Source organism: Adelges cooleyi, unplaced genomic scaffold (assembly GCF_023614345.1).
Source record: "Adelges cooleyi isolate 19-005CV unplaced genomic scaffold, UGA_ACOO_1.1 ACOO_flye_CR_arks_rails_tigmint_CR_PRNA_574, whole genome shotgun sequence".
Taxonomy (NCBI): Eukaryota; Metazoa; Arthropoda; class Insecta; order Hemiptera; family Adelgidae; genus Adelges; species Adelges cooleyi.
In genome coordinates this window covers 13,170,450-13,197,289 of record NW_026096268.1, presented here as the reverse complement: position 1 = coordinate 13,197,289, position 26,840 = coordinate 13,170,450, and the positions used below count along the sequence as shown (strand labels likewise).

General features: G+C 32.7%; 4 protein-coding genes across 5 annotated transcripts in view; 1 reads left to right on the top strand and 3 right to left on the bottom strand.

The window, feature by feature from the left end:
* Positions 1-9,845, bottom strand: part of LOC126843487 (trace amine-associated receptor 3-like) — a 69,142-nt gene extending 59,297 nt beyond the window's left edge. Inside the window, exon 1 of the mRNA XM_050581046.1 lies at positions 9,775-9,845. The gene's annotated coding sequence lies outside the window, so the exon portion shown is untranslated. The remainder of the gene's footprint in view (positions 1-9,774) is intronic.
* LOC126843221 (uncharacterized protein DDB_G0290685-like) lies at positions 8,701-15,469 on the bottom strand. The gene is made up of 6 exons (XM_050580597.1): positions 15,323-15,469; positions 15,122-15,241; positions 14,511-15,048; positions 14,304-14,434; positions 14,011-14,218; positions 8,701-8,705 (listed from the first exon to the last, which is right to left on the bottom strand). The coding sequence occupies exons 1-6, from the start codon at positions 15,467-15,469 to the stop codon at positions 8,701-8,703; spliced, it is 1,149 nt and encodes a 382-aa protein (XP_050436554.1).
* A 2,962-nt stretch (positions 15,470-18,431) lies between these two features.
* Positions 18,432-20,353, top strand: LOC126843489 (transcription elongation factor SPT4). The gene is made up of 4 exons (XM_050581048.1): positions 18,432-18,697; positions 19,417-19,523; positions 19,593-19,648; positions 20,007-20,353. The coding sequence occupies exons 1-4, from the start codon at positions 18,635-18,637 to the stop codon at positions 20,123-20,125; spliced, it is 345 nt and encodes a 114-aa protein (XP_050437005.1). The 5' UTR covers positions 18,432-18,634; the 3' UTR covers positions 20,126-20,353.
* Positions 20,187-26,840, bottom strand: LOC126843485 (differentially expressed in FDCP 6 homolog). 2 transcript variants are annotated; one of them, XM_050581041.1, is made up of 10 exons: positions 26,437-26,840; positions 23,058-23,177; positions 22,792-22,998; positions 22,465-22,698; positions 22,170-22,384; positions 21,541-21,721; positions 21,316-21,452; positions 20,913-21,049; positions 20,723-20,847; positions 20,187-20,487 (listed from the first exon to the last, which is right to left on the bottom strand). In XM_050581041.1, the coding sequence occupies exons 1-10, from the start codon at positions 26,533-26,535 to the stop codon at positions 20,398-20,400; spliced, it is 1,545 nt and encodes a 514-aa protein (XP_050436998.1). In that variant the 5' UTR covers positions 26,536-26,840; the 3' UTR covers positions 20,187-20,397. The 2 variants fall into 2 exon arrangements, with proteins under 2 accessions (XP_050436998.1, XP_050436999.1); XM_050581042.1 differs by lacking the exon at positions 26,437-26,840 and adding an exon at positions 23,562-23,580.

The window sequence follows — 26,840 nt, the reverse complement described above, 5'->3', positions numbered from 1 at the left end:
AAAAAAACGTACCATGTATTGTAACACTAATACCCACTCACATTGAGTTCCATATCAAAGTTAAAACTTTCTAAAATTATTAAAACTTTTCATTAAATTTCACGCCTGCTCGTGATTTTAAAAATAAAGTATGGAAAACAATATTTCTGAAGTCATGCAACATGTAGTGCTTGATTAATGCATATAGTACATTACTCATTTTAGTTTATACTTATTTTAAAATTTGTTTGATAAATTAGAAAACATATATAGATACACTCTACAGTTACCACGTGGCACGGAATTATATTATTAAAGTAAAATCTCACAAGCGTGCATCATAAAAAAAAAATACATATTACACATATACCCCATAGAGAAAAACATTTATATTTGTTTACTTTAAAAAATTTCCACCGCATTTAAATAAAACACATTTCTGTCTGTATGGAAATTTTATTTGCTTTATAATTTTGCATAGTGTCATTCAGGGATTGAAACTGTCAGGTTATTTATTTGGGTTCAAGTTCCAATTCTCTGTTTTGTTTCACTTCGAGATTGGTTCTAAGAAATAGATAGGGTTAGTTTTATTTTACTCAATACTTAAATTTGTCAAGAAGTTTTTGTTTTTTTTACTTATATACATATTGTAGGCTATTGATTCATGTTGTTTTAATAAAAAAACACATACACTGTTATTATGTAAAATAAATAAATATATTTCCAAGGTTTAGAACAAATTTTTGGGTTTTTTTTTATTTATTAAACGGCCGGGGCTTGTAAAATTACCAAGTACCGGTTCTTGGAGGATCTTCTATCAGCTATAAAATCATATATAGTCAGTGAATGCGGATACCATCGCGTGCACTTTGCATGATACACGTGCGATATAATGTGTGTTTTGTAAAAGTTAAAAAAGTTCATAACCCATAAAGCGTTCATGTTGGCCGGAGTCTATGAGATCGTTTAGAGGTGATAATGATTAACTATCTACATAGTTCACGTTGTGTTATCACAAAGTCGTGTGTGCCATATTGTGTAATTGCGCAATACCGTGGACTCATTACTCTCATGATGATGATGGAATATCTACGATAATAAACGTTATAAATCATTTAGTCCTGTAATGTGTACTCAGTGTCGTATTTCGTGCATTCCTCGTGCGCAAAAGTTTTACTACCTCGCCCCAGTGTTTATTATACTGTACACACATACACTCACACACACACACACACACACATATATATATATATAGGTATATACTTACTTGAGTAAACGGTAGACGGCTAATGACTGTAACCTAACAACGGTGAGAGTAATTTATGCCCCGGAAAAATGCTGTTCCCGCATAGCAACGGCACCAACAGCCGAGAGAGAGGAAATTAGCGCAAGTTCAAGAGCGGTCATGGCGTTTTATTTTACGGTCCGGCCAAAGTCAATAAGATTAACTCATTAATCTTATCCCCCGGCCATCCCCGTCCGCCAATGATGTACCTACGTACATATACATACATATATACATTTCAATCGACTTTTAAATTTGATTAAAAACCAATTAAACAGCGCGCGGTACTGTGAATTATTATAACGGCTACGCTCTCGTTGCTTTATTGCAGTCTTAAAGTATAATAACAATACATTATTGATTTCTCGCGTCCAAGTTCAAGACGGTTATTATAGTATGATAACATGCCGTCGGAAATGTAAAAATAACCATGGGTTTTCGTTCTTTAGGTCTTTGCTGCAAAAGGTATTGTGGCCGCTAAGCCGAATTGTCCTTGCGAGTCCCGAATTTGTGTAGAACTTTGAATTATCGGTTTTATCATACACACTTATACAAAGTACATATCATTTTTCAAAACGTTTACTATCTAAATGTATTTGTGTGCGCCTTACAACATGATTTATGAACTACAGTTATAGTAGTATTACTAAAATGTGTTCGCTATAACTCTGGAACGTTTTAAAAATAGATGCGGACCCTTCTTTTAAATTTTATTAATTTCACCCGAAAATAGAATTTATTATACTAAATAGGTACAAATCAAAAGACCATAATATTTTATGATTTTACACCGGTCGGGATAGACGTTTTCCTGATCCCGACCGCCTCTGGATGTGACGATTAATAAAAATGGCGGACAACTTTGTACTTTGTTAACTTATAAATATTTTTCCGCTGTGACTTATAATTTTGAAAATTAATGACTACCGTTAAAAGCCAAGTGTGATATGCTATTATTCTATTTTTATACGTGCATTATAATTTCAACCTAGCGCCAGCTTCGTAACTGTAAAAATAAAATTCCAAAAAAAAGACAACGTTTTTCTATAAATAATAATGACAAACATAAAAAAAACGATGTGCACGTTTAGCTGAACACTACCCTCCTCGAGGTGACTTTTAATTTACATATTTTAATCGTTATACATAAAGTTGGTCATAGATTTATCAAACACAGTGACGTTGTTTCGTTGCAGCAGCTCGTAGAAAATATTTTCTAGGTTTATTCAAGTCGGGCCCCAACACGCCAAGCCACGCATGTAGATGCACTAAGTCAAACGCTATATACTTATACGAACGGTGCTTTTAAATTTCGACCCGAAATATTCAAACTTCGTCAAGTCACGCAGTAAATTACATCCTTTAAGTCACTCGCTCAGATTCGATTATTAACGTCGTATTAAACATTACCACGGTTCGATCAAAAATCGCTTATGACGCATGTATATTGTATGGCCCACTATAGTGGGGTTTAATGTATGATGAAACAGTCGACCTCGTCGAATCGAAATTGAGAGTAGAAAATTGGATCAAACGAGATTTTTAATAATAATATATTTATTACGGGAAAAAATTCCATTTGAAGATGATAACATTTCCAATAACAGTATAAAAAATATTTACATATGCTATAACAAATTAAAAAAAATATTTTATTATGAAGTTTGAGATTATTTTTTTTTTTTTAAACATGATTTGAACTTATTAATATTATCACAAATGAAAAAAAATCAAAATTAGCCTGCTCTACCGTTATAATGTTTGTTGTTTTGATGTTAATGTTTATAAGGAGAAGATGCAAGTATTTATTTATTTATATATTTTATGTAGAACAAATCTTTAGCTCGTACATCGAATATAGGCACTTTAAAATGTAAACGCTCGATAAAAAATGAACAATAAATGTTACCAATCATTAGTTTAAATAAAAAATAATACATTTTTGGAAACTCCTTCGATAGTGTAGAGTATCAATACTGAAAAAAAATTATGAAGCACTATTATAACCCTATACCCCACACTACTGGGGGTGAACACAGACTGGGGTACTCGTTCAACATGCCATTTTTAGAATAAGCATCTTAGAAAATCTTTAGTAAACACGCTTTTAATTGAAAGCAATTTTAACCGTTCTTTTATTTTTTTTTTTTTAATATAATTTTCTCGGAACACTATCTAAAAAGTCGACGATAATAAATGTTGATTTTTTGTACTTAAATATATTTTTGTTTATTTTACTCGAATTTCACGGTTATTTTATAGATAGATTATGAAGCGTAATATGTTCTGACAAAGATAATTTGGTCTTCCACAAAGTAAGACACATTTTTATTCCCAGCGCGTAATACCTAGAGGTTTTCGGTGTCAAGTCGTAAACACTCGAGACATTTCGGGTATTTCGTGAGCAACAATATTTATCGTGTAATCGCTACACTTGGCTTTAAGTATGGAACTACAATTTTACTCGAGTTACATTGTGTCGGGTTAGGAGCGCAGAAAAAAAAAAGAAAAATAATTGGTGACGCTTCTGTGAAGACTACCTACAGACAAGTTTATCCGATCATGCTTTATTTGCTCAAGTCATACTTAGGCCTGATCTGATAGAGACTGCATCCCGGTAGGCTAATAATCGTGCACACAATACCGTACAAACACATCACAATGACGGCAAACTAATATCGGAATAACGGGACAAAGCATAATAATATCATATCGAACCCCTACAATATTCCCCCACAGATGAGTTTAATTAAAGATTAAAAATAGATTAGGGTCTCAGTGAGAGTATTGTGTACAATACAATTGTGTTTCCGGGGCCTGGCTTGACCATACTTGCGACATGCGGCGATAAACCTTACACGGAGAAAACTCAAGTCTCGGTCAACTTTTTTTTTATACTGAAAACAATGCGAGGCTTTGGCGTGGAGGAAATTTAGAACCGTCCGTGTATTTGTTATTAAAATTCACTTATTTGAACATGTCTTCTCCAAGTTGACGGCGAAATTTAAATAACAAGCTTTCCTAGAACGTGTACAGACAGACATCTGGAATGTGTTGTAAAAAAATCATAAATCGCAGCTTTTACGAAATTTCTCTTTATTCTGACAATAGCGCGTTAAAGTTAAAGGAATTTAATCGCTAAACTGAACTGCGCGAATGGTATACATTTATACATTGAAATAAAGAAGGACGAATAAAACAAGTTCCATCTCCAAAAAACAACGTTTGCGTTTTTCCCGCGAATTCTAAAATTTCCTTATCCGTTTCTCCTGGAGTGACCTTTATATTGACGCAATAACAATGTATTCATAGATTTACTAACATTTCAAAAACACTTCAAGGAATCAATGGACTAACCGATGAATTAGCCACGCGATTAATTCACCGTGGTATATATATATATTTAAAAATTCCAATGTTCCAATGATTTCGCCCATACCAACCCCCTCAATTATTTGTTCATAATGTTAATTAAAAACTAATTCAGCAATAGTGTAGGATAAGACCGTCTTCCTGACATTATATTGCTAAATCGAGAGAAGAGAAAAGAGAGAGAGAGAGAGAGAACATAAACTTTTAATTAGGTAGATGATACGATAAATACATTTTCATATAAAAAAGGCTAATTTGTATAATGTAATTACCAAAGATGGACAGTTTATTATTAATAAAGGGCAGATTGTAGCTAAGTTGTATTTGATAAAATGTAAACAAATTGTATTATGGTGTACTGTTTACTGATTAAATCTCAAGAATTGGTCAAGGTGGCACTACAAATACCTAGTGTTATTTTCCCTGAAAATAATTTGTGCTTAATAAAATTTAAATTAAATGCAAGTTAAATCAATTATAATAAACCGACTAAATTTTAAATAGCTTTAATTAAATTACACTGTACTTAAATACATTTTTGTTTTTTTCTTACCTTATACATAAATTACTTTTATCTTTTTACAAGAAGCTCTAAATACCTTTATTTATATATATATATATAAACCACGTTGCATTAACGAAGCAAGGGTAATTTTGGAACTGGGAGGGTTGTGCGCCTCAGTTTGTGTAGGCCAATTTTAATTTTACAGCGGGGGGGAGACTAGTTTTAGTCACTTACCGGGTCTTTGAATTAAATTTGCATTTCCTAAACGTTTTTCAGGCGGTTAGATGTATAGGTCAGTGCAAGTTCAAGTCTTTAGGCTATACTATGTTCATCGTTATTGTTTAAGTTAGAAAATTAAAACAATTATCCGTCCGAATGGGTATTTGTAACCTGCAAATGAGTTTGGTGCCATAGTTTTTTTTTTTTTTGTTATTTACATTTTTTAGTGAAACCGTTGAAAAGTTCAACATGATATCAACGTATTCGGCGTAACTTAATATTTACCGTGGTAACGACCTGAGGGTTACTAATGTATACATAAGCCTGTTGCTTGGGTTCTGCTGACCAAAAATGCGGGAAACGGTCTAATTGATTTACGCTCATATCGTTTCTGAAATTATTTTGCGCTGTCTAAAAAGAAAAAAAAAAAAAATTGAAGCCGGGCATTACTATTCGAACTTACACTTGTGCGTTTTCTCTGTATCTGTTTTCCTCTAATGGCTGGTAATAAATAAAAAATAACCAACAGGTCTCTGCGGTTGTATACACTGGATGTTGCAAACTTAATTTATTTCCTTAAAAATCTAAATTTAATACAAAAACATAAGTTATATCTATACAAATGTACATATGTATAAAAACCACATAGGCGTTTATATAAGACAGAACGGCGCGCAAAGGAAATACATGGAAAATTGTTCCACTCGTGTACATACAATTATTATAGTAGCCCACTCTTGAATGTAACTTATTATTTCCGGCTTTCTGTGTGTGTGTGCCTTATAATAAACATTTCATAGTTGTTTCATTAATTTGTTTTTTCTCTCCGACAACCTAACCGTTTACATCTCGTTACACTTGGTACATATTATATATATATGTGTGCGTTTGTAGAATATACACGTGTACATGCCAATATTACAAATCAGAAACCGCACAACCGTATGCCCAAAAATAAATCCAATAAAAATTGCGTTTGGATAAAGAAATAATTTCCAATAGAAGGCGGTGACGTCAACGGAAAATGAGCCTTATGAAATAAGGTTGTGAATATTATGTTGCCGCGAACAGTTATTTTGTATCCTATAATTTTGTGTTCCAATGAAGTGACTCACTGGACCATATACGGTGTTTAAACTGATTACTATTTCTGGACAACCAAATTACATATATTTAATCTATTTTTTGATACTGTACAATATGCACATACTTAAGGCCAATCAATAGGAAGACAACCAGGCTGGCTGCTCGACTGATTTGAAACATTTCAATTTGTTTTGTAAAACCGTTACACTAAATATAAGAACAAAAAAATGGAAACGTGTACTATGTTTTAAAATTTTGTTGTAATTGAATTCTCTAATAAAAATACTAAATTAAAATGAAATTAAAAAAAAAAATTGAATTAGAAACTTTACTTGAAATTCCAAACTGGCGGTATAATTAGTCTGTAGTTAGAACAAACGTTATAAATTCGATTATTATTACTTTTTTTTGGTTTTAGTGTAAAACTTGGTACTTAAAAACCGTATTTATTTTCAACAAATCGCGTTGATTTCAATCTAATTATTAACATTAGTGGAGTTATTTTTCAAATCCAATTTTTTCACCGTTTTCCTTTATAAATATATGCAATTTTTATGAAGTTCAAAAAAATAAATGTTTAGTTTGGACGAGTATTTAAAATGTATTATTTTCAGAAACAAACAGATATAAAAATAGGTATTTTTTTTTTAATCTTAAACACAGTAAATATTTTAAAATAGTCGTGCAACCGGCCGGGCTAAATCGATTTGCAATGGATTATTTCTTAGTAAAAAAATAAAAGACCAAGTGTTATTTCAATGGTAAAATCCAATAAAATTTGTATTGCTTTATACATTATTAAATAATATTAAATTTATCAACGGATTAATAAAATCCTTTATTGATTTCGTAGAATTACTATGTAAAACTTGTTTACATAGTAATAATACAATATTATTAATCAAATAATAATAATATTGTTTGTTGTTTGCGCATACGAAAATTGTACAAAATTGAATAATACAACTTTTATTAATTTTACAAATACATTTTGTTAAAACTAGAAAATTGATTAACCCTAGTTTTCAGTTAAACCAACTATATATTCTTTTATTGTTAATAGCTAATATATACATATATTTTCCTTTGGGGACATCAAATACTCATATAAAATATGTATAAGCAAATTTAAATCAATTTATTTTATCGAGTCTTGTTGCAAACAAAAATAAAATTGCCATTTCAATTTTTAATTTTGGATATAAAAACTAGTTCTATTATTTACGGCAATAGTTGTGCAAGTATTAATTTTTTTTTAGTAATAAATATCAGACATTTTAGAAAAATCCAAAATATAAATGCAAATTGTTGTTCCCTATATTATTTTGATTCTAACGTAGATAAATCATACATGAAGGTGTTGCTATTTGAATTTTTCCAGCCTTTTCAAACCTTTTCCAGCCCTTTCCAGCCCTTTAAAATTACTCTGTAAAATATTATTTTTAATTTGAATATTAAAATGTATTTTTAAACATTTAAATCGATAAAAGTTTGAATATTTTTTAGCCACAGTAACTAGCTAGTTCAAAGAAAAAACGTATGCTAAACAAATTACCATTTACTACACTCGCATGCAAATACGATCCGGTATTGTAAACGTTATTATTATTTATTTATTTATCATTACTCTATTGTAATATTTTCTTTTTTATTAACAGCTGTAATCCGATATCGCACGCTATGTATGAAGAAAGGAAGGGCAGGGGGATAGGAGACCATTCGGAATCGGATAATCAGACACGCGATTCGAACCTTGAATCTATCGACGCGGTTAGGTACCTGTATACGTCTGTCTACTTACATTATAATATTTTATTCATATCGTCCTACCCAAAACATACGACATAAAAACCTAGAAATTTAGCATAATATCGATTTCGAAGATTTTTATTAATAACGATTCAAATGAAGGCGATTGTCTAGTATGGTACGTGCTTGAGAAACACATCAACAACATATTATTACACGGTTTTTATAATATTTGATCAATGTACTAAACGTGTTGTGAACAGTGATGATTAGATCTCAATATTGGCAGTACTCATAATATGTTGTTCGCGTTTAGACCTTAACATGAAAAATATCCTGTATCGGTTAATACGACTTTTTAAGTACTGAAATTGAAAAATATACCACTGCCTGATCTGTTTTTGTACATAGTACCAAAGGTAAACATTGTTAAAATGCTTCTTTTTGGATGTCTTTTTATAAATTGCATTTACAGTGACAATATGTGTTAATAATTTAAATACGTTTAACCTGCAAATTCACAATAACACAATTGGTAATTATAACCTGTCTGTAACATGTCGGTATTATTATCATAATAAAATGTACAGTGCCATGTAAAAACTAAAAACGTCAATGCGTGTCTAGAACGGAGCCAAAAACAGAAATGTTTAATTCTAAAAGTATTGTGTTTACTCTTCACACTAGTAACGGCAGCTAGTAAATACAAATTATAAATACACTTAGTCTAAAAAAAAACACATATAATTTCGGATGTTTTTGTGGTAGACTGTGTATATCTTTGGCCCGGTGTATACAATTGAAATAATAGCCGTTTTGTGGAAAAAAGACTACACATGTCATTGTCAAACCAATACCTTCTACAAGTACAGTAGTTACTAGAGTTAAAAAAAAATAATAAATAGAAAATTAAGAATTCATCAAAGTTTTCTGCAAACATTATGAACTTGCTTTTTGTCGGTTTAAAATAAAACCTATAAAATGCAATTATGATTGCATAAATTGTGTAAAGAATGTGATTACAAAATTGATCATTTTTTTTCTATGCAACATGTAGGTAATACGACACCGTACCGTTGAAGTGTTTGATTTTGTTTAGAAACAATTTAGAATTTAAGTATTATAGAACTTAATTCGGCAGTTTTTTTTTTATATTAATGTACATACAAGACATTAATTTTTTCATTATCGTTTTAATATCCTACCTTTATTCTATTCAGTGGCGCAAATAGAGGCGCATTTGGGGTTATTAGTTTTCCAGACAATTTTCGAGCCCCCTCCAGATACTGTTATTCGGTAGCAATAGTAAAATTACTCTACTCAAGAACTTTTTCTTCGTCTTCGCCTTACACTGCCGACTATATGGGGTCGGCCAGCTATCCTCGTATCACTCTGTATTCCGTCCGTCCATCTTTTCTTTGGTCTTGTATTTCCCTCTACATTCAAACACCTCTCACTGTCTCTGCCTCGTCTCTACTCGTAACACGACCGAACCATCTCAGACTATTCTACTCTGTTGGAGAACAATTTTGAAAAATCTCAAATGTCTACGTGAAATCTATTGTTGCTGTGTACTCACGTGAGTGCGATTTTTTTTTTGGTTTTTTCGGCGAAGTCTGGAGCGGGAAACGATGCGCGCGTGCGGTTGCCGGCAAACTGTCGACCGTTTGGCGTGCGACCGGCCAGACTACCCTAAGGGAACGACGGTGGCGCCGTCGGCTCATAACCGTGTGTGACAGGTTAGGTACGGTAACATCATAACGCGTTACGGGCGACATTCGGTGTGTGTTTTTCACGGTCGACACGTGCCCACGCAGTCGTGGAATCCATCGTGTACATAGATGTATATTATAACCCGCATAAAAACCCATTTCGCTTCCTCGACCCCTTGACGAAATAATGTCCAAACGTCTCACGCGATACATTGTGCAATACAAAAGTATTATTATTATTATTAATAATATGCCACGGTAAGCGGTGATAATCCGCTATGATCTAGTGTTACTATATTGTGGAAGACGAGAGATGAGCCTAAGCGAGAAGTAGGTAGCGAGTTCGTACATATGTATAGTAACGGCAAAGAGAATGAGCTTAGAAATTAATGAAGAGGAAACTTTGGAGAAAACACACTGTGATATTTCAATCCGCGAAAGCTTCAACACGAAAACACACTGTTTACGGTATCGCGAAGAGACCATGTTGTATTCGGGAAAACCCGAATATGCACTTAGAAATTAAAATATATATAACTTTGGAAGGGTTAACGCATTCAAATACCCGCGGGCTCTAGTATAATCAGTCCGGTTGTAATTAGTGGTGGGAATCCGAAAATCCGGATTTTTACAACAAAAACAAACGCTATTTTGGATACTTAAAAATCTTATAAATATTATTACGATATAAAGCTGTGCACTTAAGTAAAAGGTTTTGATGAAAACTAAAAAAAAAACGCTCAACTTTGACTATAAATTGCTTTCGGATTTTCAGATTTCAACAAATCCGACATCCAAAAGCAATTTATCGTTTTGGTGTTGTGTTTTTTTTTATTTTTACATTTCCTTCAAAAAAGTTTTACTTAGGTACACAACTTTATATTGTTAAAATATTTAATATTTCTACGATTTTTGAGTGATTTTTTTTTTTGTGAAAATACAGATTTTTCGGATTTCCAGTTTAGTTGTAATTTCGTAGTTGTGAGGCTTGGCAAAGCCTCACAACTTCGAGAAAAAGATTTTAAGAAGAATCTTTGGACCTATTTTCGATATAAATTCAGGTCAGAAAAAATAAAGTACTAGAGCAAATGTACCAGAAACCTATTGTTGTACAAGAAATGTACAAGAAACAACAAAAATGGGCAGGACACTTGTGGGGGAAAGAAGATTCATTGATAAAGTTAGTACAGACATTATTTAATCAATAAATTGTAAATCCTTTTCGATAAATATAGTGCTGGATCAACTGACGAAATGAAAGGACGATGAGGTAATTGATTTCTACAGCAAGTGTGGTTCAACAGATTATATTGATCAGCAACTGTATGGTAAATTCGCATTAGTGGATCAAACTAGTAATAAATTGCGTTTTATTATTAATAATATAACTTTCATGAACGGCAATATAAGAGAGACATAAAAGTAAAATGAAAAAATGCAAGCAGGGTCTCGGAGTAACCATGACATAAAAATAAATTTTACTCTTACTTGAGTAATGTGGTTTTCTAAAAAGTTTTTATTATTATAATATTAATATTACTTGAATGTTTTTATTTTTTACAGTCTTGCGTCTACCGGAGCAATATAATCTGCTGGTGAGCAAACAATTTGTTTATTTGTCCCATAATTTTTTTGTTTTTTTTTTCTTATAAGATAAAATTATTTAAAAAAAAAAAATGTATGTACATACATTTTTTTTATTATTATTTATTTTTTAACAAGTGTATACACTTATTATTTAGATTTTATAAGTTTTGAAACTCAAATAAATGTAACTTAACGTGCGTCAAATGGTCAATTGCTTGCCTGCAAACATTTTGAAGAATATACATTTCTACATACGTATACCTAGTAATTTTTTTGATCAAACGCCTTTGGAATAAATTTTTAAAAATGCCAATTTCGTGAACGGTATTAGGGAAAAGCTGGAAAAATCGGTAAAGAATTCGTTGATACGTATTAAGCGTAATACGATCTTGGAGAAATCCGAGATGCACTTAAGTAAAAAGGGGTGGGTAGGGTATGACGTTGAATACCCCATATACATTGTGGCCAGATACAACGTACATTTTACCTTAACATCAAGGCGTCAAGTGTGTTTTATTGCGAATATTACAAATTCCAAAAAATGAATTTTTAATCAGCGTTGTAGCGACAGGGGCACGTGCGCCCTCTTCCAAAAATTATTTTACTAATAAAAAATTATTAATATAATATATTTTTTAAGGAAAGAATGGCCAAACAATAAAGCTATAGTGAGCAAGGTAATTAATAATATTGCCTTTTTGATTGTCTGCATTCACAAGGATCTTACACAGTTTTCTCTCGGTTAGTCGGCTTTTTCATGTTATCTATCCGCATACAATTCTATGGGATTTAACCTTTTTCTTGACTCGTGTATAAGGTTTTGTGTGGTACAGACTCATAGTCATAGATATTATCATAATGTGCTTTATGCACTGTGCACATTGTGAAAAGGATGTTCATCGTCTGTTACACTGTATTATATATTTTGTATTTGTTCACGTGTAACATGATATTTTGAATATTAAATATGATTTCGTATCCATACCATAGCAGAACATATTAAAATAGAAACAAAATTCATAAAACCAGATAAAAAAAATAAATTCTAGTATTTAAAGATTGCAGTCGTTTAACTTATAGTGGTGCACCTCGTGATTGCACCACTCCCAATAACAATTGTTTAAGTGATACTTAATTACTAGTTTTAAATAAAGCAATTTCAGTTCAAGTGTTACATTTATTGTGATCAAATCATAATATTATAAACAAACATTATAAACAAGATAAATACATCAAAATTAGAACATAAGGCGCGTTTACACGACGGCAGTAAATGGTCATGACAGTATTATCGCGACAGTGCGACAGTACTATCTAGCTTGGCTAGATAGTGGACGGTACTGTCCGTAGCTACTGTCGAATAATTTACCAGACGATGGTTTCTGTCATGACATAACAATCACCATTTACCGTCGTCGTGTGAACGCGTCTTATATACAAATAGAACCCGAAAGGGGTATAAACAAGGTACATAACATCATTTACAGAACAATATAAACAAAATAGTACATGAAATAGAACATAAGGCGCGTTTACACAACGGCAGTAAATGGTCATGACAGTATTATCGCGACAGTGCGACAGTACGACAGTACTATCTAGCTTGGCTAGATAGTGGACGGTACTGTCCGTAGCTACTGTCGAATAATTTACCAGACGATGGTTTCTGTCATGACATAACAATCACCATTTACCGTCGTCGTGTGAACGCGCCTTACATACAAATAGAACCCGAAAGGGATATAAACAAGGTACATAACATCATTTACAGAACAATATAAACAAAATAGTACATGAAATAGAACATAAGGCGCGTTTACACAACGGCAGTAAATGGTCATGACAGTATTATCGCGACAGTGCGACAGTACGACAGTACTATCTAGCTTGGCTAGATAGTGGACGGTACTGTCCGTAGCTACTGTCGAATAATTTACCAGACGATGGTTTCTGTCATGACATAACAATCACCATTTACCGTCGTCGTGTGAACGCGCCTTACATACAAATAGAACCCGAAAGGGATATAAACAAGGTACATAACATCATTTACAGAACAATATAAACAAAATAGTACATGAAATAGAACATAAGGCGCGTTTACACAACGGCAGTAAATGGTCATGACAGTATTATCGCGATAGTGCGACAGTATGACAGTACTATCTAGCTTGGCTAGATAGTGGACGGTACTGTCCGTAGCTACTATCGGATAATTTACCAGGCGATGGTTCCTGTCATGACATTAACTATCACCACTTACCATCGTCCTGTGAACGCGCCTTATATACAAGTTACATAGCACAACATTTAAATATCAAAACAAGAAAAATATTAATAATAAGTAAGCAAAACATAGTGATGATCAATAACAAATTGTACATGCTTGTACAGAGAAATCTATTGGCGTCGGGTTTGTGCAGCTGTTATGAAGTTGATATTATAGGTAAGCTGTGGTACAAGAAAAATAGGTTAGAACACAAATAAACACATGGCTAACAAACGCGGTGTCTTACGGTAACGACTTTTTTGCGGCCGTGCGTCCCTCTGCCGTTGATACTCAGCGGCGATATCCAACACTCTCTCGTACGACGGAGGCGGCATAGGTTTGCGCTTCTCTTTTATTTTCTCCATGATGGCTCGTATAACGTCATCTTCTTTTTCCTTCCTCATCCGTCTCACCAGAGAAACAATCTGACCAAAAGTTTTGGACGCTTCAGTACGCTAGAAATGTACAAAATTAATTAACGACAAAATATAATAATTTATCAACCTTTAAGCCATAGGTTTGGGGAATTGGATCAATTACCTTGGCCCTTTTAGCGGCTTTGCGACGGCGGCGTTTGGCGGGAGCGACTAATTTTTTTTTTCTAGTCGAAGTTTTTTCACGGCGATCGGTACCGTGCTCAATAATTTCGGCACCGTATTCAGAAGTTGTTTCTAAAACCGTAGGAAAAAACATATTTAAAAATAACCCATCTCCCCGAGACCCTCAAAACGTGGCTGTCTACTTCACCTGCAACCGGCTCATCGGACGCGCAATCGCCGTCCTCTGCAACCGACTCACTAGACGTCTCTTCGCCGTCCTCTACATCCGGCTCATAGGACGCGTCTTCGGCGTCCTCTGCAACCGACTCATCGGACGTCTCTTCGCCGTCCTCTACATCCGGCTCATAGGACGCGTCATCTCCGTCCTCTGCAACCGACTCATCGGACGTCTCTTCGCCGTCCTCTACATCCGGCTCATAGGACGCGTCATCGCCGTCCTCTACATCCGGCTCATCGGACGCGCACTCGCCGTCCTCTGCAACCGACTCATCGGACGCGTCATCGCCGTCCTCAACAACCGGTTCATCGGACGCGCCATCGCCGTCCTCTGCAACCGGTTCACTAGACGCCTCTTCGCCGTCCTCTACATCCGGCTCATTGGATGACATCTCTTCGTCATCCTCTGCAACCGGTTCACTAGACGCCTGTTCGCCGTCCTCTACAACCGGTTCACTAGACGCCTGTTCGCCGTTACCAGCACTCCACGCGGATTGACTCGTCGACGGCTTTGTGTAAAAACAAAAATGTATTTAACAACGAATAGTATTGTGATTTGTTTGTTTAAATATAGACGGTTACTCGGTTCACGATTTCTTCCCTGATTTCCTCTCCGTTCTCACCCCTTCTACACCTGTATATCTTCAACCGTTTCGGCGGACATCCATCATAAGTGGCCGTAGCATAAGGCCATTCGGATCTCTAGAGATGTGCAAAATGAAACATAAGCAAGCTAGTGATTAATCCACATTAAGACACCGAGCCGGGATTAGATTCAATTACGTCAAGCAGATCAGGGTCATATCCAGACCCACGGCGGCGTTTTGTACGGAACTTGTATGATGTGGTCGAAGTTTCGCCGACAATGGTTATTTGCTGATTGCCATATTCCCAATCATCATCAGAAGAACTTTGCTCGTAATGGTCCATTGTTGTATTAATTATTTATACAAGTTCAAGACAAATTAGTAAAGTTCAATATAGTTTATGCGTATGAAACGAAAAATAATAATTATTCGAACTAGTTGGTTACGAAATAAACAATGTGATGACCGATGTCTATGACAACAAACATTTTTTACCCAATTGTGTTTAAGACAGTTTTATATCGACGGAATCCCATATATATTGTGGCCAGGTACTACGTACATTTTACATTAACATCAATGCATTAAGTGTGTTTTATTGCGAATATAACAAATTTCACAGTATGTATTTTTAATCAGTGTTGTAGCGACAGAGACACGTGCGCCGTCTTCCAAAAATTATTTTACTAATAAAAAATTATTAATATAATATATTTCTTAAGGAAAGAATGACCAGTCAATAGAGCTATAGTGAACAAGGTAATTAATAATATTAGGTGTCTCACAAATACATTTTTGGCTATGGCTGTCGTTTATAATTATATGTTTTACTGTCAACTCTTTGACTATAATACCTCTCTGTGTGCCTTTTTGATTGTCTGCATTCAGTGGATCTCACACAGTTTTCGCATACAATTCTATGCGGTATAAACTTTTTCTTGACTTGAGCATAAGGTTTTGTACAGACTCATAGTTATAGATATTAACATAATGTTGTTTATGCACTGTACGCATTGTGAAAAGGATGTTCATCGTCTGTTACTGTAATAACTCACGTTTTTGAAACTCTATAAGTTCAATGATCACAACTTACTTGGACTGTGACATATATTATAATTTGATAATAATAAAAGTATTAGCGTGAACCCATTTACTATAGACACAGCTCACCCGCATCAGTACACCGTCTACCGGAAGGCACAATATTATGTGTGTAGTACATGTGTTTTGTTATTATCGGAACGCTGTTGTTTTCTTAATTATTTGTTTTTACATTTTTCTATAAGTTACAACCACAACTCAAACCAGTGACGGCTGTATGAAAATGTTCAAGGAGTGCTGAACCGTTGTAATACATCAACGCAATACTATATCCGGATATATCCGAAAATCATTCTTGTCATATTTCAATCCGCGAAAGTTTCAACACATTCATAAAAAAATATATTAATCTAATTTAATTTATGGTTACATTTTAATTAAATTAATATCATATATATATATGTATATAAAATGGCCAAAAATTCCCATAGGCACTACGTTGAATTACAATATGTCTTATACCTACTTAATACGTGTCTTATAATTTTTTTCACATCAAAGATAAATTCATTTTATTTATTTATTTTTTTTTTTATTAATAATACCAATAAATACGACTCTTAGTCAAACCCAGCTGTAATTAATATAATTTGTAAAATACCTAAACCGTTGCGTACCTATCTGTTCGAGTTAAAAATTACACTATAAGCGCCTAAAATTATTCTCTCAACAATGAAAACTTTTAAGATGTAGGTACACAATAACCATTCTTTATCGTTACATTTTACTTGTGGTTAAACAGTACAAAAAGTGACGTCGTTAATCGTGAAGCCGTATGTTTTATTAAAATTAATTTGGATTTTAAACTCTTGTGTACACGCACATATGTTAATAATGAATACAAATTAATCGAAACTGCTTCGATACCATTTTGCATAGGTAAACAATAAGAACCCCTTAAAACAAATCATGGTTTTTTTATTTACCTAACAAAATATAACATTGCTGCTTAATTAAAATGCTAAAATATTATTATCGAGATTAAAACTACTAAAAAATGTAGTTTCTTCAAAAAAATAATCATGTTGGAAGGTAGGGGTTTTTGTATTCTGCGTGTAATACCTTAGAGTACATTTTGATGCAACATAAAATAATAATATAAGTCTTCTGGGGGTTCAGAAGCTTAAGGGTTTGGTTCACCTTGTTCCTTTACTCCACCACGCCTATAATAATATTCACAAAATAAAAAAAAAGCAATGAATTGAAAAAAAAACATACCTAAGCCGAAGTTGGGGTAAGGTATATTATATAATTTTATTATATATAGCTTTATATAATTATATGTTTTTTTGTATAATAAATACTTATTTACTCTTTAAAAAGAAAACATTGATAGGGTTTTTTAGTCGCTGGAAAGGAAAATTATTTTATTATTATTATAAGACCTTTAAGTAAGTAAGACCCGTAAGAAACTGCACTATCTCAAAATATTGCAGGACAATCATCCAAAACTAAGTAACAACAATGAACAACGTAAATATTATTTATAAAAATAAACTATAATTTATTACATATATATGTTTTTAACAGTCCATTTTTCAGTGTTTGTGTTTTTTTTTTTCATATTTAGATAATTATTTATATTTAATAATCTATATCAATCCTGAGTATTATAATTAGTTAGTATGTACTCACGTATTGACAGGTAAACTGTGTCTTAGGTTAATAAAGTTATTTAAATATATTAAATATCTTTTGATAATTATGTTTTATATTATATTACCACAAATATGATTTGATTGACTATTTCTGCAAAAAAATAATGGCTGTTATTTACAAACGAAGATACTTTAGATTGTCTTTCGACTTTAATTATCCAATATATTTATTACACACTCCATTGGAGAAAACACTAAAATATAATCATTATTATAACCAGTCGACTGGATAACCATTATTAAAATTAATTTTTTTTTTGAGATACGTCATTTGCTAACTAGGCTGACGATATGTATACATTATGTATTGATAGTTTTAAAATACAATCATTTAGTTTGCACTTTGCCGAGTATTATTCGGTCTTCGCGCGTTTTGATTTTGAATGTAATTGACTTCCCGCCATTAAATATAACCTTACAATCGTTCATATAACCTACAGCGCTCAACGCCAATGTGGTGAATCCCGTAAACCTTTCTACCTTATTAAACGGGCAACTGATAACGGTGGAGTTAATTCGCCTTATCTTAGCTTCTGAGGCAATGTTATTTTTCTTGTTGTTAGTTATGACATTAATAATATTATTATGAAGACCTACGAATTATATACATTTTATTATTTAACACATTTATAATATTGTACTATACTTTCATTTATATTCAATTTTCTTTTTAAGAGTAAAAAATAATAGAGACCGCATATAGGTATAAAGTAATTTTTTTTTTTATAAGTCAATAAAAACTCGTCACAATGGATTCCATTCCTAAGGACATGAGACAGGCTAGGGCTTGCCTAGTTTGCTCATTGATTAAGGTAAGTGAAAATTACTAATTATCTAGGTAGCATATTGTTTAATAAAACCTTAGAAACCAATTACAATGATGATTATTGTCCACGGGAAATGGAAAAAAACGTCCGTTCTTAGTGGCATTTAGTTGATTATTAGCATAATATTTCCATTAGTATTATTGTTTTATTTATTTATAACCGTGTTCAAAGTAATATTCATTGACAAAGTAGCTATATTTTTTTAATTAGTGGAGTTAGCGAATTTCTGATTTGAGGTTTTAAATCGGCGTAAAAACACTAAACTCACCATTACAAAAAAGGGTATCCAATAAAAGAAAATTTGTTCCCTATCAGTTAAAATATTATAAGAATGTTAAAGTTATATGCCTATACACGGTTAGGTTAGTAATTCTGCACTGAATTTATATGTTTTGCGAGTAATTACATTTCACCTTGCAGTTTTTACCTATAATAAGTATAGTCATACCGATAAGATGTTTGATTGTAGAGATAGGGCATGTGTGTGTCTCTCTTTTTTTTTTCCTTAAGTGAGTGTACACATAAGTATTATTGATAGTCAGGTATCGACACGATACCTGACCATCAATAACTTTTACAGTATGTAAACACTTTATTTATTTTACCTGATTTGTAAAATGTATTCACTTAAGATATAGTATATATGTATCGTACTATAAAATATTTTATTATGTATTTTAAACATAACATTCTGTTTATTGTAGTCATTTGATCAATTCGAGTTTGACGGCTGTGACAACTGTGATGAATTTCTCCGAATGAAAAATAACCGGGATCATGTTTATGACTGTACGAGTTCAAACTTTGACGGGTAAGGATATCTATAAACCAGATATCATAATAAAGATTTGTATATGTTTTTTTTTTTTTTTTTTGACAGAATGGTTGCATTAATGAGTCCAGACGATAGTTGGGTAGCTAGATGGCAAAAAATTAGTAAGTACCAATTTAAAATAACATAAAGTTTGTATAAAATTATCAAAATTCATTAAAGCCCGGCTTACACTTATCTGAGTAACCATGTTCGAAGCACTCAAATTTGTGGCATGGATATAATTCGGATAATATAAACAGTCTCTACGTACGTGCAGAGTACTCATACGAGTCAAGTCATCTAACATGTATTAAAATTCACGTGAGTGAGAATTTATGTAGGCGATACTTGTATAGAGTAAACACTTTCGTCTGTGTCCGTTAATGAGGTGCACGGATACGAGAACTACGAACGTGGTAACTTTGATAGGTGTAAACCAGACTTCAAGTAACTTAAATTATTATTGTTATAAAATTACAGATAGATTTACAAAAGGAATTTATGCTATATCTGTAGCGGGACGTCTGCCGCCGAATTTCATCAGAGAAATGAAAGCTAGAGGAATTCCTTATCGTCAAAGAGATACAGCGTTTAAATAAGTGCTTTATTTTATTTACATACAACAACATTATATCATGATATATTATAATGTAAATGTAAAAAAAAATTCTCATGGTTTTTTTTTCATCACACTTGAGCAAGACAATTTTGTACATTTCGATGACTATTTTTATGATAATAATATGATACATTTTTTCCCCTTTTTTTTTGTATTGTAATTTACACGAGTGTATTAATAATATAACTTAATAATGTATAAATAAATCTACAAAGAACATTAGTAATAACAATAATTTTTTATGTCTTTATTTTAGTAATAGTATGGTCGTTCTTTAGTTGATGGTATAAAAGACATAGTCCTCCTCACTTTTACTTGTGGTTTTACGTTTAATCCATCGGCCTGAAAACAAAAATATATTATTTTAATGTGATGCTTAATTTCAAGTTACAAATACCTAAACAAAGACATGTTGCTATATATATATTATAAATCGTGTTTATTGTTATAACTAATATAGATACACAAAATTCAAAATACGTAATATGTAACTGCAGAATATCTTATGTAGATTTTAGGATTAGGTATGGAAGTTAAACTGAAATTGATTATAATAATAATATATTAAATACATTACCGATTGTACATCGGTTAACGACGCTACGGCTTTTTCAGAAACGCTGATCTTCTTTTGAGCTCTACTCAACTCGTCATCGAGTCGTTGTTTTTCCGCTTCTAACTCGATCAGTCTCTGTTGCGCTTCTACAATAAAGATTATGGTAAATAATTTCATTGATAAAAAGATTATTTTAAACGTAACACTGTACCGAGCAATTGGTTTTCTTTTTCTTTTTGTTTCATTTCGAATTCTTTTCTTTTTTCCCGTTCTTGTTCTAACAATAATTTCTGTTCTTCCTGTAGTCTCTCTAGTTCTTCTCTTTTTTCCCATTCTTCTCTTAAAACTCTATAGTAGAAAATGCACTTGAGATCACCATTTCAATATTATATTATTGCAAAAACATGAGTTCGGGATAACTCTGGATTTTTGGAATAACAGAAAATCCCAAACCCGAATGATTTAAAATATAATTTTCACATTAAAAAATCTGCATTAATTGTCAATATAATATATATTTCTACGAATTTAGATTTTGTGATTTAAAAAAAATCCTGCAAATTGAATTTCGTCCAACTGATTATTATGATTTATACAAAATATTAACACTTTACCTGGCTTGCAAATTTCGAACGATTTCTTCATCGCGCTTTGCTTTTGTTTCTTCTTCCAGTAGACATTCTAATTCTTCCACGTGTTTTTCACTGGCCACTTTCAACTCTTTGGCTTGGATTTCCACCGCTGCTCTAGCCTACGAAATTGAAGAGAAAAAAAAGTGTCAAACTATTTTATAGAACAGTTATTTGTGTGGCTTGTGTGATCAACATCTTTACACGCACTAGTTTCTCTGCTTGCAGCTGAGCATCCATATCGTGAATAATACTACTTCTTCTGTGTTTCTCTTGCAGTTCTGCTTTTCTTTGCTTTTGTCTCCTGTGCAGCAACGTGCGCTGGTAACCTTCCGTGCCGGCCGAATAAGAAATAGCCAACTTGAACGCGGACAGCCATTGCAGTCTGCTTCTATTTATTAAGAATATATTTTTCAGTAGGTCAATACAATAAAATAATAGTTCGTATAATGTCTCAATAATGTAAGAAAATTAAGTGTGTGGTGTAACATAATTTTAGTTCAGTTTGACTAAAGAGTATATGAAGAGTCAGAAAGGTGTAATTTAGAGTCAAAAGACAATTTTGATCAGCAATGATGTGTGGAAAGGAGTGTTAGGTTAGGCACTGTATTAGATAAATTAATGAAAAATGGATGTGGCTAAAATGAACATGCTGAGAGACAAATTGAGACGGTTTAAGCATATTGAAAGACTCGAGGAACGTGAAATAGTGAAACAAATAAGAGCCATCGTGGTGGAGACAAACGTAGATCGAGGAAGAAGTAGGCGGATGTGATACATAAAGACATAAGGAGCCAGGAGGCGTGTGAAGTGAATAAGGATTGTAGTTTTAGTTTTACCTGTGATCCTTGGTGGCCAGTTCGAATGTCCTTTCAGTCGTGTGCAACATGATGCGCTGGAGATTGGAATCCACCCAACACCTGGGATCCAACATTATGGACCCGCACTGTTCTTTTTCTTCTTGGTTTTTGTAGTAGAGCAATTGGCAAGGCTTCAGCACGAACCAGTATTCTCGCAATGTCGGCAACAAGTATCCCCGTTTCAATAGCACCCCCTGAAACAACCGCACACCGGTGGTGGAATCAATGCTGCCATTCAATCTCTCTACTCTCTCACAACAATATACGGCCCAACCTTTTTGATGATGTCGTCGATGAACATGTTGGTAACCGCATTCAAAGCTTCGACCAAACCGGCTCTGTCGACGTCGGCCAAGTATCGTTTCTCCAGTACCGTAAGGAACGTGCCGAACTGAAATCCGCTGGCGTTGCCGACGAGTTCTTCGAACCCGGATTGGTCCCAGTCGGTTCCCAGAGAGGTAACGATTTGCGACGCCACTAGACCCACCTCGGACGTGTCCATTATTACCTGTGAAAAAACAAAACAATATTGAGAAGAAGTAAGTTCGATTTTATGTCTCGAGAGCCGAACAAATATTTTCGAAATTATTATTGTTTATACTTGAAACCGATTGGGCTTCTCCGGGTCGGTTATCAGCTCGGATAAAAAGCAAAACACTCTGAACAGTTTGTACATGCAGTCTTCTGGCAACATTTGACATTTTTCCACGTAATCTTTCTTGCATATTAACCAGCACGTCTCGTCTATCTTGGACTCGAATTCATGTAGTACGGACAACGACAACGTGTTTGGCAGAGGTAAGAAAACCTGAAAATCACGAGAAAAAACGCATTGAAATGGCCACTAATTATTGCACGAGCACAAACCTCTTTCAGTAAATAGTACTTGAAATGCTGAAAGTTCAACGTCGGCGTGCTTCTATAATGTTCAAGACCTTTTTCTACGCCATACAGATCGAGGAGGATTCCAATGTTTGCAGTTAAAACCTAAATCATCGACGTATTAATCATCTAATAGTAAATATCGCGACTCTGAATCTCGGGGTATCCTGAGAAGACAAAGCTGATTGACAAATGAGCCCTAAGAAGTTCTTATTTTACTTTTAACTGTCCATAGGCGGAAATCCAGTAACCTCGAATACTATCCTAACCCAACGGAGTAATGCAACATAGTATTCTAGTAGGTATGTCGATGGTTTAAAGAAAACTCTGTTTAAAGATTCAAACGTGCATTTGCTTTGACCTCCAGTTTTGCTATTATATATTATGGTATAATTGCACAAAGTTCGTCGGGATAACAATACTAAATATTCGAGTAGTGCATTAAATTCACTCGGTCTTAGTGGGTCCCTTCATAAAATATGCACTTACCGCAGCTGTCATGGAGCTATGTATACTGCACTACCTACTAAATAAATAAATTAGATGCTAGAGTTAGAAAACAATACTCTATATTATACTCTCGAATAAGGGCCACACTATTTTTAATATTATTGACGTAGGATTCTGTATTTTGATATGATAACAATTTTAATTATAATACAGGATAGTCAATTCAGTCGCGGCTCAATCCCAAAGGAATAAAGATAACATGATTTGTCCCATATTCACTGGATTATTTGATTTTAAAATTAATGTTTTATAATCATTTTTCGTACTGTAAATTATTTCAAAGTGTTATCCGAGTCCGACATCCTACCTATTTACATTATAGTGGGTTCTGATAAAATAACGTTGTGCTAGCTTGATTCAAGTAGATTAAATGTATGATTCATTATTGTGTTACTTTACCGGACACAGCAAAAAAAAAACCTTGATGATTTCACCGTAACGCGAGCCTCTGTGAACTTGTAATTTATAATTATTTATATTTTTATACAAATACATTCTTTGGTCGACTATCGCGTGAGACTGTTTTAATAGATATTAAATACAATGAGTATGTGATGAATCACTTCAAACATTTTTTACTTGAATATTTTTACTTTCTTAATACCAGTAAATTATAGTTTCCGATCTAAGCCGGCTGCAAGACATGTGAACGACCTTACATTTTTCTTTCTGTCCAATCGCCATTATAGCTTTAATGAGAGGCTTAGAAGGTATATTTTTTGTTTGAATTTAATCATACACCGCATAGTTTTGAAATATTAGGTAATAGAAAAGAATTGTAAAAATGTATGTTATTAACTGATAAGTGTTACTACAAGAAGGACTTGGAGACAACATAAAAACCTTTTAATTTTCAATTTATCTCCATGAGCCGATGTTTTAAAAATTAAATTTAAATTTTGCCTTTCTTTTTACAGTTGAAAGCAAATATGCCAAACATATAATATGTTATGAGTCACCAATTCCACACAACTGTTAGTCATTTAATACGATCTGTTGGTTTACTCATAAATCATCTTATTTTATATAAGATGTGTTAGGAAGTTTTAATGAGTGTTTACTGTTGACGCAATAATACCCAATTTCTCTATAGTACTTTTCCCACATAACAATATAGTATATCATTGAAAATATAATACATTCCAATAGCTGGCGTAATAAGTACTAACATAAAAAAACATCATCTTTAATTTTAATGCAACTTGACATTAATTTCTTTTTTTTGGCATTTCAGTGTTTATAACAAACATCAAAGTTTTAAAGAAAAAAAACAATTCTTACTTTGTAACGTTAAACTTAATTTAGACCCTTCTTATTGTAGCTTATGCGCCTTGTATGATTATTTGAAGACTACCCTATATAAATATATTAACTATATTTTAATAAAAACTGTGCTAACTGATAGCATTTAGCACTTGTTTGCAGATAACATTACAGCTGAGTAAGCTGACTACCTATTCAGTTTTAATCTAATATTCGACATTTAATCAGCATGTAAACAACACGGGCCTACATACCTTATTAATTCCTAAATTATTTACATAAAGTATACCTACGCAGTACGCACAATGCTATTTCAATTACCATTCTCTGTTGGCTACCGACAATAACCAAGAGAAGGTAATAAATAAAAGACAATATTATTATGAATTTATTATTATTTTCCAAGTTGACTGTTATGTAAAGGAGGAAGAAAAAAATTAATAAACATTTATTTTTTAAAAACGATTAGTAGGTATATTTTAAAATATACACACTTGTACGCTCGTGTGAAATAAAAAATGCAAAAAAATTATTATTATTTTTTGATTTGTTGTACTACAATGGTAGTTGTATTTTTAACCGGGTTTTCAGTAAGTAAACACTTTTTTTAATGACTTTGTATAAACAAGTGTTGTTATAACGTCTATTTATAAAAATTGTATTTATTAAGTACACAAGAAATGAAAATGTATATAAACCGCATTTCGTATATTATATTCTGTCCAGATTTTGGTTGCTTATAGCACAGTAGTTAAACGTAAGATAACTATAGTAGTATTTATAAAATTCAATATGATTATATTATGTATTAATGTAAAGGTGATACTTTATAAGATGCTCTTCATAGGCTAAGCTGCCTGGGGACCAAGTGATATAGATATTTTAACTTCACAATATCTACATATAGAATCGTATATGATTGTAAATCGTTGAATTTAAAAAAAAAATTAACAGGACATTAATTTTCCAAAACCTTGACGATTTTGCATGAATAATCCTTTATTTAGGTTAGTTGTAAAAACGTATAGTCCTTAGTAGTATCATTATTATTCATAGTAATATTATTCTAATTATTACTTATTATTTTCACGATGACCCTTTGGGTTTAGAAGAATGTTAATACAAAACAAATGCTCCTATAAAATAGAATCCAAAATACAATAATCCAATAATAAATTGCTAAACATTTAATTTTATAAAGAATGATTTTGGGAAATTTTTTTACTATAAAAATATTTATTGTTGTACTGAGATACTTTGAAAGGAAATATCAGCCGGACAGGGGATGAAGAGCAAATGAGGAAAAGTGGATTGAAGAGGAGAACTACCCCATTCGTTTCAGGACGGTTCAAATTTAACCCCCCCCCCCTTGCCCAAAGATCTATTAATTGCTACACTATACGCGAGAGTAACCTATTAGTTGATATAAATCCGAAATTGTGGATTTTTACAAAAAAAAAAAGTTATATTTAAGGCACTTAAAAACTTGTAAGTAACCGTCATGCGAATTCTAACAGCACTTAATTCAGTTTTTGCCGAAAAAGGCATACAAAAACACTAAAAAAAAAAAATCATTCGACTTGAAGCTTACTTTGAGTTTCGACTTGACAACGGTTCCGGTGTTGTCCGTGTCCAACGAGTTGAACGCTTGCCATAAGCAATTGGTCACGTTCTTCAACAGCGTCGCCATCGTCAGATCATAATAATATATATTATCGAAAAACAACGACAGTATACAACTATTATTATTATTTAACGGTTACACAGCGTGTTCTACTCGTCGGCGGCGAACGGGAGTAATTTAATTTAAAAAACAATAAAAAATCGGTATCGATCGTTCAGACAAATGTAATTTTTTTTTTTTATTATTAAAAAGTACAAATAAAAAAACTAAAAAAATTACCGTACCAACTTCAAACCAATATGGACATACAACAACAACAACAACAACAATAGTAGTATAGTATACAATATGTATTATTATCGTGTGTGTGT

Bases quoted from the DNA above. Each gene is read 5' to 3' on its own strand.
- LOC126843221 (XM_050580597.1), bottom strand. From the start codon at position 15,469: ATGGACCATTACGAGCAAAGTTCTTCTGATGATGATTGGGAATATGGC. The intron at 14,435-14,510 runs GTGAAGTAGACA...CTACGGTTTTAG, and splicing joins GTCCGATGAGCCGGTTGCAG to AAACAACTTCTGAATACGGT. The intron at 14,219-14,303 runs GTAATTGATCCA...GTACATTTCTAG, and splicing joins AAGCCGCTAAAAGGGCCAAG to CGTACTGAAGCGTCCAAAAC.
- LOC126843489 (XM_050581048.1), top strand. From the start codon at position 18,635: ATGGATTCCATTCCTAAGGACATGAGACAGGCTAGGGCTTGCCTAGTT. The intron at 18,698-19,416 runs GTAAGTGAAAAT...TGTTTATTGTAG, and splicing joins TAGTTTGCTCATTGATTAAG to TCATTTGATCAATTCGAGTT. The intron at 19,649-20,006 runs GTAAGTACCAAT...ATAAAATTACAG, and splicing joins AGCTAGATGGCAAAAAATTA to ATAGATTTACAAAAGGAATT.
- LOC126843485 (XM_050581041.1), bottom strand. From the start codon at position 26,535: ATGGCGACGCTGTTGAAGAACGTGACCAATTGCTTATGGCAAGCGTTC. The intron at 22,999-23,057 runs GTTTGTGCTCGT...CGTGATTTTCAG, and splicing joins AGTACTATTTACTGAAAGAG to GTTTTCTTACCTCTGCCAAA. The intron at 20,848-20,912 runs GTACAGTGTTAC...TCTTTATTGTAG, and splicing joins AAAAGAAAACCAATTGCTCG to AAGCGCAACAGAGACTGATC.